Source organism: Gobius niger (assembly GCF_951799975.1).
Source record: "Gobius niger genome assembly, chromosome: 19".
Lineage (NCBI taxonomy): Eukaryota > Metazoa > Chordata > Actinopteri > Gobiiformes > Gobiidae > Gobius > Gobius niger.
This window is the reverse complement of record NC_136870.1, coordinates 26,650,406-26,668,930: the sequence shown is the minus strand read 5'-3', so window position 1 is coordinate 26,668,930 and position 18,525 is coordinate 26,650,406. Positions and strand designations below refer to the sequence as shown.

Here is an 18,525-nt window from a genome sequence, read left to right as displayed (position 1 = left end):
ATTCAGCCCAAAGTGGACATTCAACAGAACAAGCCCCACCGCTGATCATCCAGGGGGAGGACTTTGAGGAGGTGGACAGTTTCAAGTACCTGGGTGTTCACCTCAACAATAAACCGGACTGGTCCCACAACACCAACGCCCTGCTCTCCACTACGCTGCCGTGTGCCGGGCCCCGGGCCGCACAGAGCGGGACAAGACCAGGAGGGCCGGCTCTGTCATGGGCTGCCCCCTGGGGGACAGGAGGGTGTTAGCCCAGCTCACCTCCATCATGGACAACACCTCCCACCCACTGCACTTGCCTGGCCTGACAGACACTCCTCTCCTTTCGGTTCAAAAGAAGAACCGTCTGGACAGCTCCTCGCAGCCGATCATTTCACGATTTTACCCACATCGGTCCAATCACGCACCGAGAGGCGGGACTTCATTCCCCCAAGACACGGATGCCGTTACCACACTCTGCCAAAACAATAGAGATGTCGGCGCGGCGAGTGATACGATGTTTTCCTTTGCTCTTTCGTCTGTTTTAAATCACACACACACAAAAAAAAATCCCTAAAACCGGAGCAAGAAACAGCCTTGGAAGCGTTCCTCGTAAATAAGGACGTTTTTGGAAAGACTTCCTGCCGCTTGCTTCTGCGACGTATCTAGCGTTGCTCTGATTGGTTGACGCCGTCTGTCAATCACGCCCACCGGGAAATCATTGAGATCATGCTGCTCCCACACTGCAAAAAGTACTTAACTAGATTAGTAAACATCTCAATTTGAGCATAATAATCATAATAATAATCCAATCTTTAGTTGTTTTGATTTGGTAAATTGTTCTTGGGCATTTGTCCTAGATTATTTCACTTGTTCTGAGATGTTTCTGACTCGTTTCGATACATTTCGTTCTTATTTCAGGTCATTTTCTTTGCCAATGGGGTAAGAAAATTGGTCTTATCTCATTGGCAGTTTTACTTTCTTATTTCAAGCGAGATTTGCACTAGAACCAGTTTGAAATGTCCTCAAACAAGCAAAGTAAACTTGGTCCGATCAGGAAAAATGTCTAAATTAGCGAAAAACGCTCAAAACAAGATACATTTCCTCAATTCAAGTCATTTAAGACAATGCTTGATATTTGCTTTTTGCAGGGCAGACTATATGTCTTTGAAATATCTATGAAAAAGCAGGTAGTTTGGCAGGCCAGGCAACCACTACACGGGACTGTAGAGGAGCTCCCTCAGGTCCTTCCTCCCCACTGCTATCAGACTGAACAATAAGACTAAAGTAGCATGAGCAATAAAAAAGTTAAAGCTCTTGATTTTTTTTCGCCGTATTGTGCTCAAAAGTGTGCGCAGATGTCGCCTCCATACGAGATCCTTTTTTGGATCATAAACAGGGGATTAGAATTTACCCATTTCTCAGTTACATTTAAACACCACATCCCCAAAACTGCCAGAACCGGATTATAGCTAATAACGGGGAAACTGAAGAGCACATAAACACTCTCAATTCAAAACTTAAACATAAACCCCCCAGAAAATAACAAAACAAAACCCTTCCACATGTTAAGTCCAAGCCTGTAAAGACTGGAGTCTGTAGGAGCTGCTAGAGTGGAGATGATGTTGCAGGAATAGCCACGAATGAGAGAAAATGGGGGTCATGGCGGGTCGCTGACATCGCCGCGATACCACCCCCTAGTGGCTGAATCCTGTGGGGAATTCATACGTGTCAAAAGCAACTCTAAAGTCTTCACAGAACACCGTTTCTAAAAGTATCCTCCTGTGACCAGTTTCTGTGATGCGCTTCGTGTCCGACAGATTTGACATTTCCAGACGCTTATAAAAGGAGTTTAGGACGTTTTTCTTTACATTCCCCCTGTCCATTTCTTTAATCAAACCCGCCTTAAGTCGTCGTATCTCCCTCAGAGCCGACCCTCTCCTCTGAATTCACTCTGTATGCAAATGAGCTGCCCGCCGCCGGCCAATGGGAGACGCCCAGGAGAGCGAGGCGTTTTAATCTGCGCAGGTGACGCGGATCAGGCGGGATGTCGGATTGGGGACCGCGGGCGTCCATGAGTCAGCTCAGGTCCTTATTTAAATTCAACTTATCGTCTTTTCTTGTAGAGCGGCAGCGGCGAGAATCCCCCGTGACATTCCCTGATGGTCAGTGTCGGGACGGGAGACACACGCGGGGTTTTGGATTCTCGAGATCACGCTCAGAATCGGGAAGCATCTGCGGCAGAACAAAACGGTCTTTCAATGACTGGCTTCTCTTTTCAAAATGTCATTAAAAATCATTAGGTTTGATTTGCTTCTGGCTGTTTAGAACCTGTCCTCAGTCCGTGCTCCGGCCGATGTGTCCTCAAAGTAAATTCCTTCAGTTTTCAAAGCTGCTGATTCCAGACCCGGCCAGTGTTCGAGTGGGAGAGACCCAGGTAGGGATGGGCACCGTTAAACAGTACCTACTTGGAACCGACTGAAAAGCTCCGGTCGGGGTTGGTATTGAAAAAATTTAATTCTTTCGGTGCCAGTTTTCTTCTCCCGCCCTGTGTCCGAGCTTCTCTGCTGCTGTACCTGGTTTGGCCGCAGGCTTTAGTCGGACAGATAAAACCTGCGGGTGCATTTATCGCTTGTGATTTTGGTGCGCGTTCGCGTTAAGTGTTTTGTCATAACGTAAAGCGAAGACTTCCAGGAGTTCGGCAACATAAAGCTGTTTAACCAGTGGCCGAAGCAGCAATGAATGACATAAACTGAGCGTCAGATCTTCTGTTCTCGTGGTGTTTTTTTGAAGGCTGTATATGACTCCAAAGAAAGGCTCAGAGTGGCAGGTGCTGCTCCACCCCCCGCCTCAGCTGAGCGGGCGAAGGGACGCGCACTTCTCTATTTCTCTGCTTTATTAAAATCGACTATTATTCACCACAGCCCTTTTTGTTAAACTGTAGTAAAATGCAAAGAAAAGTGGAGTGAAGAGATTTGACAGGGGCTCATAGTAGACATTATTTCACGCAGCTGTTTAGGGTTTGGTTTTCTTCCGCATTATGTTGCGCTGCTGCTGCTCACGTGCACTTGTAAACAACTCCTCGTGCTCGGCCACGGCTCGGTTCGTTTGTGTAAGTGTGAGCGCGGGCCGTTCGGGGCATCCAGGCCTTTCCTCAAACGAGCTAGAGAGTGGCACGGTTCGGATGTCAAGTGTGAGTGCGCCCTAAATAATATGAAGCTCTTTCAGGCTGTCAATACAAGTTTGGCTGATTTTAGTCTCTCCTTTTCATTTTTATTTAGCCTTATTTTAGTCGACTACAATATCTACAATATATATATTTTAGGCACAATTTTAGTCTCATGAGAAACTTTTAATTTAGTTTTTGTCCAATTTTAGTCGTTAAAAATAACACTTTGACTAAAATTAAGACTAAATATTTTAGTCGACGAAATTAACACTGCATAGGAACAGTTTTGAAATGAAAGGAGAAACAAATACATACCTGTAATGTAAGTGTGTTTGACGAATAAAACTAAAGTCAGCTAGTCCTTCTTATTGTCCAGTGAACATTCATTAGTCAGAACAATAACAGGGCAGAGGCTTGTGTGGCTCAGCTGTGAGTCTTGTTTCCTCTTGTGACGCCTCCACTGCGCTGCAGGTGTGGGGGCTCTCGGTGCCTCTTCGGTGATTCAGAAGAAGACATTTATACGCCTCATGTGTAGAAGTACCATTTACTTTGCTAACACAGTAACACTTTAGTTCACCTTTACCGTCTCCCTCGCACTCAGCAGGTGTCACTTCGCAGCTGACTCGAGAACTGCTCACAGCGGCTTCATCGTGATCCAATTTATCCGCTAACTTCTCGCATTCTCGTAAGCGCTCTGACCTCGCGCGGCTTGTTTTCTCTCTTCGTTTGCGCGTCGCTTTTATCCGGGCGGATTTAAAGTGGCCGCGCTGACAGATTTCACACAAAAAACATAATCCGTCCTAATTGTCTGAGAGGGTGTCAGGCGTCGAGAGACAGGCGGTGTCTGAGCAATCAAAAAAAACAAAACAAACGTGGGACGTGAATAACCCCGTGATGTTCCACTCTCGGGTTCGGCCGTATGGATTCTGTCACGGCTTTTCAATTCTATACGATTTCATTTCATTCTCCATAAAGTATCATTTTCGCTGGACGTTTTTCCCCGTTTGCCCACGCTCCCGATTCATCTGTCTCCATGACAACGCCGCCGGTCCGTCCCGTGCCATTACCGTCTCTTATACATAAACGCTCAAATGTAATGACCGACTGGCGGCAGATGGAAAAGGGGACTTCTATAATGGGGAAAGATTTTTCGTAGATAAAGGTTTGGATATTCTGTTTACAGGGGAAAAAAATGATATTGTTTACTTGGAGCCCAGTCCTTTCAAAGAGCCGTTCAGCAGACTAGCTCTTTTTAATGTTGGATTATTAATATCTCCAGCCAGAGAGCCATCCATAAAGGCCCTTTTTTATTTAAATCATCTAAAATTACAATTTCACTGATGTTTATGCTTTAAAAAAACGTGTTTGTGAATAAAATCTTGCACCACATCTTATAAAAAGAGGCTGCGACTGACTGACAAATCATGTTTAATGCATTTAGCTTTGAGCTTTCACTTGTGTGGCTGCGCCGATGTTGATTCTTGAGATCGTTCGGGGGAGTTCTGGGTAAAATTGACTGAAAAGAAGATCCGGTTTGAATCGTTCAGTTGAATGACATCACTAACTCCAGCACACCAACATCTCAGCTGCTCCTCTGGACATTATGAAGTAGTGGCCCTTCTCCAGGCGCCTCTTTCCAGTGGAGAACCATGGCTGATCTTCATGGCAGTTGCTTCACACTCACACTATTATCATATTTTCAGCGATAACATTAGTTGATTGAGCTAGTTTTAAATGTATGGATTTATTTTGTTGATATATGAGTTATTTGTTCAGAAGGATTTGGGATATTGTTTAGTTTTTGCTCATTCATTCGTCTTTTACTGAGTCTGTAAAGATTTAAATCTCTTCAAAGCTCAATAAATCAGGCAGCAATTAGATATGATGAATACATCCCTCTGATGAAGCCTTCCAAACTTTGCGAAGTCCAAGCCTCTACAGTTTGGAGAGTTTGAATACATGCATATGAAGGGTCTATCTCACTGGCCTGGAGACGAGTTGGAGACTCGAGTTGCCGAGACCATCCCTGCAGATAGTCTCGCCTGGACTAAAGAGACTTCACTCTTTGACATCTCCTTGGTGTCAGACAGACATTGCAGGGACCTCACAGAAAATGTTTTACAGGTTGAGGACAACAAATAGTGTTTGTGACACAATAGACCTCTTGGAGACCACACGGAGTCTTTTTCAAGTCTCCGCGCAGACTCCACTGAAGTTGAACCTATGCTATGTAGCCACACTGCCTTTGCTCTGCCCCATCCCGTCAGACCTTGGAAGCTAAACAGGGAAGGGCCTGGTCGGTACTTGGATGGGAGACCGTTTGGTAACACCAGGAAGCCTGGTGAAGAAGAAGAAGATCTTTATTTATATAGCGCCTTTCACAGACATATAGTCACAAAGCGCTTTACATGAGACAATTGTACATTGACTCCACACTCGGTGGTGGTAAACTACGTTTGTAGCTTCAGTTTCCCCTGGGGGAGACTGACAGAAGCGCTTTCGCGACTACACACGTCTGCGCCAACAGACTCTCTGACCACCACCATACATTCACTCACATCATTCATCCCTATTGTGCATGTTTTTAGTGGTAGGGGAAACCGGAGTACCCAGAGGAAACCTAGGCAGACACGGGGAGAACATGCAAACTCCACACAGACAGGCCCCGTCCAGGTGGGAATCAAACCCAGACCTTCTAGCTGTGAAGCACAAGCACTAACCACTGCGCTACCGTGCCGTGGTGAATGTGGTGTGTGAGTGAGTGAGTGAGTGGTGGTGGTGGTGGTGGTTGTAGGGGCTGATGGCGCAGACTGGTTGCCTCACTTCCATCAGTCTACCACAGGGCAGCTGTGGCTACAATAGTAGCTTACCACCACCAGGTATGGAGTGAATGAATAATGCAGTGAAAAGCGTCTTTAAGTGTCCAGAAATGCTCTATATAAAATTGATGCATTATTATTAATAACCTGTTTGTTTTCACTGAGACTACCTTATGACTTGCCTTCTCTCCAGGGGACGTCTCTGAGACATCTCCGTGACCAGCGGCAGCTCGAGTCTGGGACTAGTCTCCTACTAGTCTCCAGGTCGGTGACATAGGATAGGATTTAGGAGTGGAATAAAAACCTCATTTGGAGAAAACGGCCCTAAAGTTTAGTCCCTTTGTCCGCACATGCGCCCTGTGTATATTTCTCCCGTCTTTAGCCGCTGCCGTCTCCCACAAGGGAAATGCCCATATTTGTCACAGCCTTCTACACATGGATACCGAACATGTCAGTATTTGTGAATGAATAAGTGTGGGAGAGACCAGGGAGCGACACAGCCATGTTGGAGTCACTTCCTGGATAAATCTCCGGCTCAAAGACACAAAAGGTCAGAGAATAAACATCGTGAAGGGAGAGTTCGGTCTGTTTTTACTCTGACATTAAAACTACGATGTTAAGCGAGAAAACTACAAAAGAATGAAGAATCTCAGCACTGACCGTCCCTGTTTTCACCTGCCGCGTCCCGGCCGAAGTCCCGGTTCGTCCTGTCCGCTCTCGTCAGGAACAGCAGGTTTGGTGTAAAGGTCGTGATGGCAGCTGTCGGCGGCGTCGGAGCGAGTTACTGCAGACTCTGCCCTTTACGGACGAGCTCTGATGGCGGCGCGGAAACATCCATTACACCTGCTCCACTGTGGCGGCGCGGGAGGTCAGCGCGGCGGAATGTGGCGCTCTCAGTGTCTGCATCAGTTACGGACTCACGTGCATCAGACTCAGGCTTTTTAAGGAGATCTGCCATGTTATATTCGTGTTCTGTCGACATAAACCGGGCCTTCTTTTGTAAAAGTTGATGCAGGATGCAGGAGGAGCCATTGGGGGCTGGTGCAATGTGATTTGGGCAACTCCAACAGCTGCCCCCACGACCCGGAAAGGAAAAAGTGGAAGAAGATGGATGGATGGATGTTTCAAGGACTAGTTTCCATCCATCCATTTTCTTCCGCTTTATCCAGGGCCGGGACGCGGGGGCAGCAGTCTCAGCAGAGACGCCCAGACTCCCTGATCCACACACACCTCCTCCAGCTGTTCTGGGGGGACCAAGAGGCGACACCAGGCCAGCTCGGAGACATAGTCCCACCAGCGTGTCCTGGGTCTTCCACGAGGTCTCCTCCCACTAGGACATGCCTGGAACACCTCCCAAAGGAGACGACCAGGAGGCATCCGAAAGAGATGCCCGAGCCACCTCAGCTGCTCCTTTCGCTGTGAAGGAGCAGCGACTCTACTCCGAGCTCCTCCCGGGTCGCTGAGCTCTTCACCCCCAGCCACCCTGCGAAGGAAACTCATTTTGGTTGCTTGTATCCGTGATCTCGTCCTTTCGGTCATTTCCCAGATCTCATGACCACAGGTGAGGGCGGGAACGTAGATCGATCGGTAAATTGATCGATCTCACGCTCCATCCGTCCCTCACTCGAGAACAAGACCCCGAGATACTTGAACTCCTCCACTTGAGGCGAAGACTCCCCACCGACCTGAAGGGAGAGTAGTTGCACTCCAGATCTTCAGAGCCTGATTATTAATATCACTTTTTAGGTTTGTTTTGTCAGACACTAAGGTTAGGGATGTTAAAGATCTTTTACCTTTACATGTTTCAGCCGCGTAAAGGTGTAAGTAAAGGTAAAAGATCTTTAACATCCCTAACCTTAGTGTCTGACAAAACTAACCTAAAAAGTGATACTAGAACACAAGTAGACACAATGAACGTTACGAAGTTTATACCTGATTATTAATTATTATTTTTTTGTCTGTATAACCAATGTGATGTCATAGCTGCTCTAGAAGCTTACAGAGGCTCACTCTCAGGTAGTACTAACAACTTTATGGCTAATAAGGAGCCAGATGCTAACTCCTGTGGCTCTTTTTTACAAAAGCGAACATTTTACCTGAGCTAGAAACCCACTATTATGGACAATGCTACTGTTTGTATGATTTTGGGAGGCTCAGCTGCATCTACAGAATCAAGCAAATCAAGCAAAACTTGCGATAAACATTCCCCTTAGGCTACATTGTTGGCTTTTAACATAACGTTCCTTCTTATCCATAAATGCCACTCAGAGTCTCTTGTGTTTTGTTGAATGTCCAGTTTGATGAGGTTGACGTATGTTTGTGCCCAGTTTAGACGTCGCCTTGTGTGACTTTGATTATCGCTCCAAATGTGTGCACAAGAAACAGGGCACAGATAAAACATGACGGTGACAGCTTCTTCCTAACCTGAGAGCAGCGTCTCGCAGTGTCACGTCGGCTGCTCCACTTTAGATCCAAACTCTCCGATACTTTGACAGAAAGAGTTGTCCGTGACCTGGTAAAAGTAAAAGCCACGGGGAAAGTGTCTGCTCCAGGTGTCCCCGGCGGCGTCTTCTTAATGTGCGCGGGTTTGGGTCGGGGTGATTTTCACGAGGTCGGACGGAAGTCAGAAAAAAAGCGGATTATTACAGCGCGCCGTGTACCTCTGTGTACTTTTGTGTACTTATGTGTACTTATGTGTACCTACGTGCACTTCACAATAGGACTTTATGTTCGTGTCCGGTGGTTCATTCATGAATCCAGACACAGCCACTCCAACATCCTCCGCTTCCTGTTCACTCCCTGCCCAAATACGGACGTGTGATTCTAAGCTTTTACAAGGTCATTTCTGCAGGATTTAAAATGATAAAATCGGAATCAAACATTTCATCTCAGTGTCCATTTCTCTGTGAGTGGAATCCAACGGGGACTTTGCACATGTCAAAAACAACTTAAAAGCCTGGCTCTAAAGGGTTTTATTGTTTCTAAAAAATATAGTTTCCTCTTGTGACGACTCCGGTTCTCTGGTTTTTGTTCTCTGGGTTTTTAAAGTTAGCTTTGGGCTTTGATTGACAGGCAGAGTTTACTGCGCTCTCGACTATAGGGCTGGGTATAAATAGGGCTGGGTACCGTACTGAAAAGCTCCGGTAGGGGGCGCTATATTTTCTCTCAAGATGTAAATAAATGATCAAGCCTCAACTCATGAGCCGCTTCAGCACAAACGTAGATGTTTCTTAAAGCGAAGCAAAACTATAACTTACTAACACTTTAGTCATTATCAGAGATGGCAGAGCTGCGTCTGAGCCAGCACTAAACCAGGACTAAACCAGGACTGAATAAGAAACTAGAGCCCTGAGACAAAGAGAAACACATGGGCTTTAGCTTTACCTTTAGCTTTAGCCTCAGAGCCTAACCCCGGGCTCACATTAACTACGGTCCGGATCCGGTCCGGGTTCGGTCCTGATCCAGTCCGGGTTTGCCCCCAACTACCACTCACAGTGAGTGCGGCTGACACTGTGGCTCCGCCGGCTCCGGCGCCAGACGCTGCTCCAGGCACAGAAACGGCGCTCGCGAGAACAGAAGTGCGCAGGTTTCCCGCTAGCCCCGTATATACATATATATATATAGTTTTTGTAAACAAAAGCCGCATTTGCCAGAACAACGACTCCCCCCAGTGAAGTGGAGGCTTTAACACACTCCTGCCCCCGTGTCACTGGTAATGGAGACATGTTTACATTACGACCTTACGCGCGTGTACAGGTGATAAACGAGACCAAATAAGTAGCAAACAGACCGATTTTGTTTTGAAATACACTGGATCTTCTTCTCACACGAGACCCGACTTCCTGCTTGGCTCGTGTTTTTCTGTCAGCTTGATCCGCTGGGGCTCCGGCCTCTGGCAAAAATAGACTTCTTGCGGATTCTTTCCGTTGACGCCGGACGGCCTCAGTAGCCGGACCCGGACTTCGCGGAGCAGTGTGAGTCTGCAACATTGGTTTTAATGGCTGTATAAGTTTGCAGATGCCGCACCGGACCTTAAACGGATTTACTGCAGGAGGAGCAGATCAAAGATTGTTTGTGGACAAAGTGAGCGCTCACTCTGCATTAGCCATTTTTGGAACAGTTTTGGTAAATGATCAGTGACAGAGTGAGCGCTCTCACTATGTAACAGATCTTTGACGTGTGGAGCAGCTCAGTGAGTTTAGAAAAGTTTTTCTTTAGTAAAACCTGTCCTGATGTGGATCTGTCTCTGCAGCTCAGGAGGGAATAACGTCCGAACTCTCTTTTTATCAACGCTTTAGTGGGAAAGCTCCAGGTGACGCTGCTGCTCCTGTGTTCTTTCTGTTTTGTGCCGCATTTTCTCCTGAAAGATGCTTTTTATAAACATTATTTTAATTCAATGAAATTAACATAGGTATCTAAAAAATACCTATGTTGGGGCGACAGTGGCGCAGATGGTAGAGCGGGTCGTCTCATGATCGGAAGGTCGGGGGTTCGAATCCCACCTCCTGAAAGTGCACACTGTCGTTGTGTCCTTGGGCAAGACACTTCACCTACATTGCCCCCAGTGTCTGCGTGCATTGGTGCATGAATGAGAGTATGAATGGGTGAGTGGATCCTTGCTGTAAAGCGCTTTGAGTGCCTAATGTAGGTGGAAAAGCGCTTTATAAGTTGAGACCATTTACCAAAAAGTACCGAAAAGCAGGTATTGTTAAAGTAGTGGTATCAAAAAAAAGAACAACAACCCTAGGTATAAACAAATCCTGTCTGTTATCAGGGGAAAAATTAGATAATAATGAAATGAAAGCACGAAAAACTAACTTTTAGCTTCAGATCCAAGTTCTGTTGGTCCAGGGACAGGATTAAAGGAAGTGACTTGGTTGTTTCAGCTAAAAAAAAAAATGTTTTTTCAACCCATTGGTTTCTTAATTTTTTACTGCACAATTGTTTCTTATTTTTGGCTAATTTTTTCTCATTTTATTACTAATATTTTCTCTATTTCCCCCAGTTTGCCACCATTTTCCCACAGATTATTCCCCATTTTCACACATTTCTTGCCACTGAATATCTTCCACACATCATTGTCCTGGTTCCAGACGTCCGACTGTGAACTAATCCCGTGTTTTGTTTGTGTTTCCAGGCCGTGGAGACCAACCTGGCGTCCAAAGACAGTCACTGGGTCTTTGTAAACGAGGTGAGACTTTAAGCCCCCCCCCCCCCCCCCCTTGGCCCCCGTTTCCCGTCCCCGGCCTGATGTATTCACGCTCACGCTCGGACTAAGCCCCTCGTTATAAACCCCCCGAGTGCTCTTTCCAAACGTGACTTCTCTCCTCTTTTCTGTCTCTAAAGTTGAAGTTTTTTTTTTGAGACTTTAGACTCAATTTGCGCGGCTTTATCGCGACGAGAATCCGAAGATGACTCAGATCCGGATCCAGAAGATGAGGGGGAAATGTTTTTGCGAGTCACGCCTGATTCAAGTGTGCGAAATTAATTAAAATCTCTGATAAAAGTCGCCCCTTTTTTGGATCGTCCAGAGTGAAGCAGATATCTACAGTCCACGATAATTGAAAATCTTTGCTACGGCCAAACAAAGTAATTTATTAAATAACTAGACCATTGTTCAGGTCCCTCGCGGTTCAGTTCATCAGTGCGAGAGGAATAACAAGCTGGTTTTGAACAAGGGCTTAGTATTTTCTGATCATTGTTGAGTAAAACATCTGATCAAATCAAACTACAGACATGGCCCATTGTAGCCCAGCCTGAAAATGTGAAGATCTTTTAAACAAGCTCCCTCTGAAGTCCCCACTAAACATGAATATCAAAGACTGACACATTTAGAAGCAGGATTTTAGACAAACATATCAATGGTGCACATCAGTCAATAATCATTTGAATGATTTTAATGTTTTTAAGCCCTGTAAGTTTGATTTGATTTGAAAAAAAATCCCTGATAATCGGCATCAGCTTCAGAAAAACCCACATTGGTCGACCAATATTTCTATGTATTTCTAAGCTTGAAATCTTTATAATAATTATACATGTTTAACTTTATTATAACTATTGAGAGATTTTAAACAACATCAAAATAAACTGCTGTAAATATCGGCCTATATATCGGCTATCGGTCATGCGAACCCCCTTCATATCGGTATCGGACCCTGAAAATCCGTATCGGTCGGGCCCTAATAGTGACTATTTACTATTTCCAGTGAGAAAAAAGGCCTCTCTCTCCTCTTCCTGTTGTTAAAGGGGGGGTATTCTGCAAAATTGACCTTTTCAAGCTTTACAACATGTTATTATGTCATTCCCTCATTAAAAACATGCCTGAAGTGTTGCCTCGGCACGTTCACGTATTTTTGAGTAATCTGTAAAAACTCTGATGGCGGCCATTTTAGGGATAGGTTTTCCTGAGTCCTCCTAGGAACGCCCCCACCTCCTGGAGACGCCTCCGAGCTTTCGTCACCAGCCGAGTAACCGACCACTGCTCCTCAGCAGAACCCCCTCCCCACTGATGCCACAGACAGCGTGTGGAGGGGGCGTGTCGGAAAGGCTCAGAGGTTCTTAAAGAGACAGAGGCCTATTTCAAGACATTCACTGCAGCCATTTTGAGAGAGACATTTTATACAAGGCAGTTATTCTAATTTACTGCATTTACAGACCAACAGAAGGTTTGGTCATCATTGTAGTGTGATATAGACTGGTGCTATGGGACTGAAAAAAGAATAATACCCCCTCTTTAATGTTTGTGTCGTGGTCCTCTGACTGAAAATGTGACTTACGTTACGTCACTTCTTGTACTGCAAGAAGAACGAACTTTGGGCCAGATCTTGTTCCTGGCGCAAGGACAGCCCTGCTCCAAACACGACGTTAGACGAGCGTTTGGAGCTGTTTGACTCCACCTCTGGCGAAGGGGCGGCGCTTAAAGGCTATAAATATACTGTAAATGTAAAAAGAAGCGGTCGACTGTGGCGCGGGTCGGCGCTCGCTCGGCCGTAATTGCGTTAACGCGACCCAAACAAAAGCACTTGTTCATCCCTCCCCCCCCCCCCCCACTGCTCTCCCCTTGTGGAGTCTGGTTAGAGGAAAAAAGGTTTAAACCCAGCAGCCGCTGCTTTATTTTGAGTCTCAGAGGAAAATCACGGGGCTAAGATTCAAATTGGAACCATCTCTCGACATGAGCAGAGTGTAATCTCTGAGTTTCCTGTTTGTGGCGTGAGACGAGCAGCTTTAATCTCAATAAGAAAACAGCACCTTGGCAGCTTCCTCAGACTCTCCTCAGCTGAAGAGCGCCAGAGCTCAGCCAAGAATCGACTGGTTTAAGATTCTTTTCGTCAGAGTGGTTCACGCCTTACTCTTATTGGCCAGAGGCACCATGTGGCAAAGTGACCTGAACGTCTGCGCGCCAGTGTTTTCTGTTCATTTCCTCCGGAGATCAGCTTTGACCCGCAGGAATAATGATATTTTCTAAAGATTATGTGAAATGCTCCATGAAGGATTGTAAATGAAGTATTCATCACAGAGTAAGTATAATCTACCAGGAACTCATACAATCTTTACAAATATGATTATTGTAACGGGTCTAAGCTGATCTCCAGAGGAAATCAATAGGATGTGAAATGCTGGCACCAGAATCTTTAATAAACTCCAGGACTCTAGCCGGACAAAACACTATTTTGGTGACAGTCGCCGAATCCTGGAGAGAAATTCCAACTTCTGGCGAGTGTCCTCTTCTTTAGGAAGGTTGAATAAAGCCCTGAACCTCTCGTAGCCAAACGTGCTTTTCTCCGTGACATTATCGTTAGGTAAGAAAAAAGAACAGGCGTGTCCAGAGTAGGTTAGAAAGAGCTCCTTCTTCACAGCTTTCAGTGCAAACATGACGTCTGTTCAGACGTTCAGGGGTGCGTTTGTTTTGTCCGCAGGGGCAGCGCTGACGCCTCAGGCACTTCCTTCCTTTATTTCTTTCTTACAACAGAAATGAAAAAATGATTTATAAATTAAAATCAGGCCTAAGGCATTACATTACAGACGGCGGGCTCTTCACTATGACGTAAACAGCGTCAGAGTGTCACAAGTCAGTGGTTTTCCAGGACAGGGTGGAGAAGCTGGATTCGGAGAGATTGCTGAGAACTGCGTGTATGAAGTCAACAAACACTCTGGGGGTGTTTTTGATAAGGAAATAGCATAACGACATGAATAAAAGCTCCAAAAAGTCGATTTTGCATGATATAGGACCTTTAATAAAACCTTAGAAAGCACATGGTTAATGTTTTTTTCTGGCAGCCATCTTGTCACTGGCCCTTCTAACAGAGTTTGCAGTCGGCTGTAAGTGCTCTTCTCCTACGGGCTTTGACGTGAAGCGAAAGTTGAGCAAAAAGCGCCTGAACAATCATTAAACCCGTTTTGAGGCGTCCCGCTGTGTCTGATTTAAACACAGGTCGTGCTTGTGACTCAGAGCAGATTCAGTCGCCGACGGTGACGTTCAGCCTAAAAGTTAAGAGTTTGGGGTTTGGGGTGGATGACATGAGACACCCTGTTATTAAGTGGACAAAGAGTCATTTCTCCTCCGCCTTTACTCCCACAGAGCCGCCTTTGAAACCCGCTTAGTTTATAATGGATGCTCCGAGCGTCACCTGGCGCTAACGAGGCGCTAACGAGACGCTAACGAGAGGCGCTAACGAGGAGCCCAGCGTAACTTCGTCTCCGCCGCTTCCTCTGTGGGAAACTTTTATAGGGAGACAGAACCATTTGTGAAAGTTTGAGGTTCGGGGACAGTCTGTGCTTTCACCTGGAAGCTTTGTTTTTTCACTCTATTAACTTTACGTTGTAGATTTATGTGGAATCTTGTCGCTCCGCAGGAAGTTTGGGCAAAATGTTTTTATTTAACGTTTCATCTCCTCCGCTTTAAAGCACCGCAGTCTCCCAGTCTTATATACTGAAAAATATTCTCCAAGTATCTGTCGGTGCGAAAGTTCTGGTGTCTCATTTAGCCTGAGTGACGACGCTTTTACCTCCAAGAAACAAGTTTTAATTTGTACAGAAGACAATACAACCGGCCCGAGGTCATTCCTCAAATTTTTTGTTGTGGTTCCTTTAACTTTGATTGTTTCGCTGTAGCGTTGTTTCAAAAAGCTTCAAAAGATCCAGTTCTTTTCTCATCAAGGTCTTGCATTGATGATGGGAGAGCGTGACCACTGTGCAAACCCTTCTCCAGCACATCCCAAACTTTCCCAAGGGGGTTAAGATCTGGACTCCTTGAATTCTGGCTTTGGCCTGTTTCCATCAAGGAAGAAGAAATCCATTGAAGGAACAACTTTGTCGTTGAGGATGTTCAGGTCGTAAGGCTGATCTCGTTCTTTGGGCTCAGAGGGCCTTTCTGAAACCGCCCCCTCTTCCCTCACCCGACCCCCCCGACACTCAGTTTGCCCGCGGAGTGGAGTTCTGTCCGAAACGGAGCACTCAGTGAGGGGAAGTGGCTGATCAGCTCCTTCACACGAGTCAGCATCGATGAGGACTCAGCAAGTGTGTGTTACACCGGAGAGGAGTCCCACGGGCAACACACCAAACAACCTCAGTCCTGTGAAGCTGAAATATATCATGTTAAAGAGGGGGTATTTTGCTTTTTTCAATCACACAGCACCAGTCTATATCACACTGCAATGATGACCAAACCTTCTGTTGGTCTGTAACTGCAGTAAATTAGAATAACTGCCTTGTATAAAATGTCTCTCTCAAAATGGCTGTAGTGAATGTCTTGAAATAGGCCTCTGTCTCTTTAAGAACCTCTGAGCCTTTCCGACACGCCCCCTCCACACGCTGTCTGTGGCATCAGTGGGGAGGGGGTTCTGCTGAGGAGCAGTGGTTGGTTACTCGGCTGGTGACGAAAGCTCGGAGGCGTCTCCAGGAGGTGGGGGCGTTCCTAGGAGGACTCAGGCAAACCTATCCCTAAAATGGCCGCCATCAGAGTTTTTACAGATGACTCAAAAATACGTGAATGTGCCAAGGCAACACTTCAGGCATGTTTTTAATGAGGGGATGACATAATAACATGATGTAAAGCTCGAAAAAGTTGATTTAGCATAATACCCCCCCTTTAATACCATATATTTGAATCTGAATTACTTTGCAAACGCATAGGGGAACTTTTTTCTTTCATTTAAAAGTATAATCAGTCGAACTTTGATGATTTTTGCAGGATTAGTGCGGGTCCGTGGGAGTGGGGGGGTAGTGCGTCTTAAAGTCACAGCTTGAATTTCTCTGATGAGTGAACCTCTGCAGGAGTGGAAGGGTGTAGGGGAAGGGAGGAGGGAAAGGCCCAACGTGTCTCTGAACCTCGACCCGGCCAACTACACCAAACCCAGATCAGAACAGTTCCTTACATCCAGGTCAAGGACACTTTTTTTGGTGCAGTTCATGAAAAATCCTTTGACGAAGTCTTTGAGGGTAATTTACCAAGCTCATGTAGCCTGGCTAACACCATTCCGAAATGTTCGCATGGATTTGGGACCAATCACAGAACGAGGAGGGACGGCGAGACGATGACACGCTATTATACGGAAGCTTGGAGTTTGTTTACGGATGAAAAAAACAAAAAACGTTTATCTACAGATCCAACATGACAGGAGCAGACGCAACGCCATCTTTCGATCAAGCTTTAGACCGTGTTCTAAATAGTTTAGCTTGAATGCTTACAGCGGGTACGTCATACGTCAGCGGATACGACGGTACGATCGGCTATGGCTACTGCAGACTCATGTTAGACATTCGTAGCGTCCAATAGAAGGCCATGGAAAATCGTAAACCACACCCAGACTCAACATCACTGTGATTTTAGTCTGGTATTAGCCAGGCGAAAGCTCATGAGGTCATTGCTCATCTGCGCATTTCTATCAGATTTCTATCAGATTTCTATCAGATTTGAGGAGCTTATATTGTAACTCGCACAAGTTCTAATGAGAAATCAAGGTCAAAGTATCTAGATGTACCAGAGAAGAGGATTTTGCACATCAAATACTTAAAGGGACAAGATGCAAGTTGTAATTGTTTTACTCAGTACTGCCACCCCAGATCTTACGCGCGGTTCTACACATTAGGCCATTGCTGGACGGAGAAGCTGCAAGAAGGGGGAGGAAAATGCTTTATTTTAACATTTTTAAACACTGTATAGTCCCTTTAAAGGAATAGGCCACCGTTTTTACATACTGAGATATGTTCTTACCTGAGCTTTGACGAGTTCTTTAGGACCTAGGAGTAGTTGGAAATCCGCGCAGTAATCTTCACTTTACTGTGCGGATGCCAAATTACTCCTGGTATTATTACGCCTTACAATATAGTTCCCCCTTTTATCCGCTTAGAAAATCCACATTGTTTAATTTTGTGTAATTATACTTTGTAGTGGAACACTTCACGTAACCTTATTTAAATAGGGAAAACGTGGAAGAGCTCGGTAGCTTCTATCTTGACCAGTTTTGGAGCTATAGTGGAGAGAGGGAGAGGCTAAATGCTAACGCCGTCTGCGCTGTGTTTACGTGATTGAAGGCACGGGGGAAGATCAGACAGGTCCTAAAGAACTCGTCAAAGCTAAGGTAAGAACATATCTCAGTAAAAACGGTGGCCTATTCCTTTAAGAAAACTATAGTGACCCGAGCTTTACTTGTACCAGAAGGTAGATTAAGTAAGAGACAGAGCCACACAAAGAAGCAGGCCTGTACACTGTAGAACAGAGAACAATAGTGACGGCTTTAAGGGCGAGAAGCCAGTTATAGAAAGGAAAACATTTTAAAGCACTAGAGACAATATCTATTTCACTCTGAGGGGTCGCGCCCCCGTCTTTCGGAGTAGGAGTCAGAGCAGGGGCAGCTTGGGAAAGAAAAATGTCCAAATGTTTTCCCTGATCGTGGTTTGGAAGTGGATTCACAAACCTGCCACGACACCTTTCATCCGACCAACACCAGGCACATCGGGCTGAATCTCCAGACAGTCATGTGACCTGAGTCCACGTGTACCGAGGGGAGAAGACGTCACACTTTACACAAGAAACTTCATCACGTCTTTTGTCTCCTGTCCCTCGCTTTGTATTCATTAAAAACCAAACCACCCTGTCCCGTGAGCAGGTTTGGATCCCGGTCAGGCCTCACACAAAGCCCTGGCTCTGGCCCAGGACTGGAGCAGGTCTGAAGAGGGGTTTTTTTGGACGGGTTGAGCCACATAATGGGCGTCATTGGTTTAATTGAAAAATGAGCCGTCTGTCTGTAATGGGGCCCGGACTGCGTTGCCAGGTTGGAGTGGTTTGAATAATGGATGTCAGGATAAAAGCGAGTTACCTAAAACCTGCCCCTGTGATGGCGATTACAACCCCTCCATGCTTTCATTCAGGGAAATAAGTCTCGTGGTGAACTTTTCTGGCTTTGTGGAGCGTCTATATTTACAGCTGAACTTTATATTTAATCCTCTACAAACACTGAACCGAGCGGCCATCTTAGTTTTAATGTCAGCGTAAAATAAACAAAACCAAACTCTCCCTTTACGAGGTCGATTTCATGATGTTTTGTCACGAGCAACAGG

The 18,525-nt window shown here is 45.8% G+C and overlaps 1 protein-coding gene across 1 annotated transcript in view; it reads left to right on the top strand.

The window, feature by feature from the left end:
- Positions 1–18,525, top strand: part of LOC306978542 (glutamate receptor ionotropic, delta-1-like) — a 712,475-nt gene that overhangs the window by 593,137 nt on the left and 100,813 nt on the right. Inside the window, exon 4 of the mRNA XM_079577146.1 lies at positions 11,105–11,158. Coding sequence (XP_079433272.1) covers positions 11,105–11,158 — 54 coding nt within the window. The remainder of the gene's footprint in view (positions 1–11,104; positions 11,159–18,525) is intronic.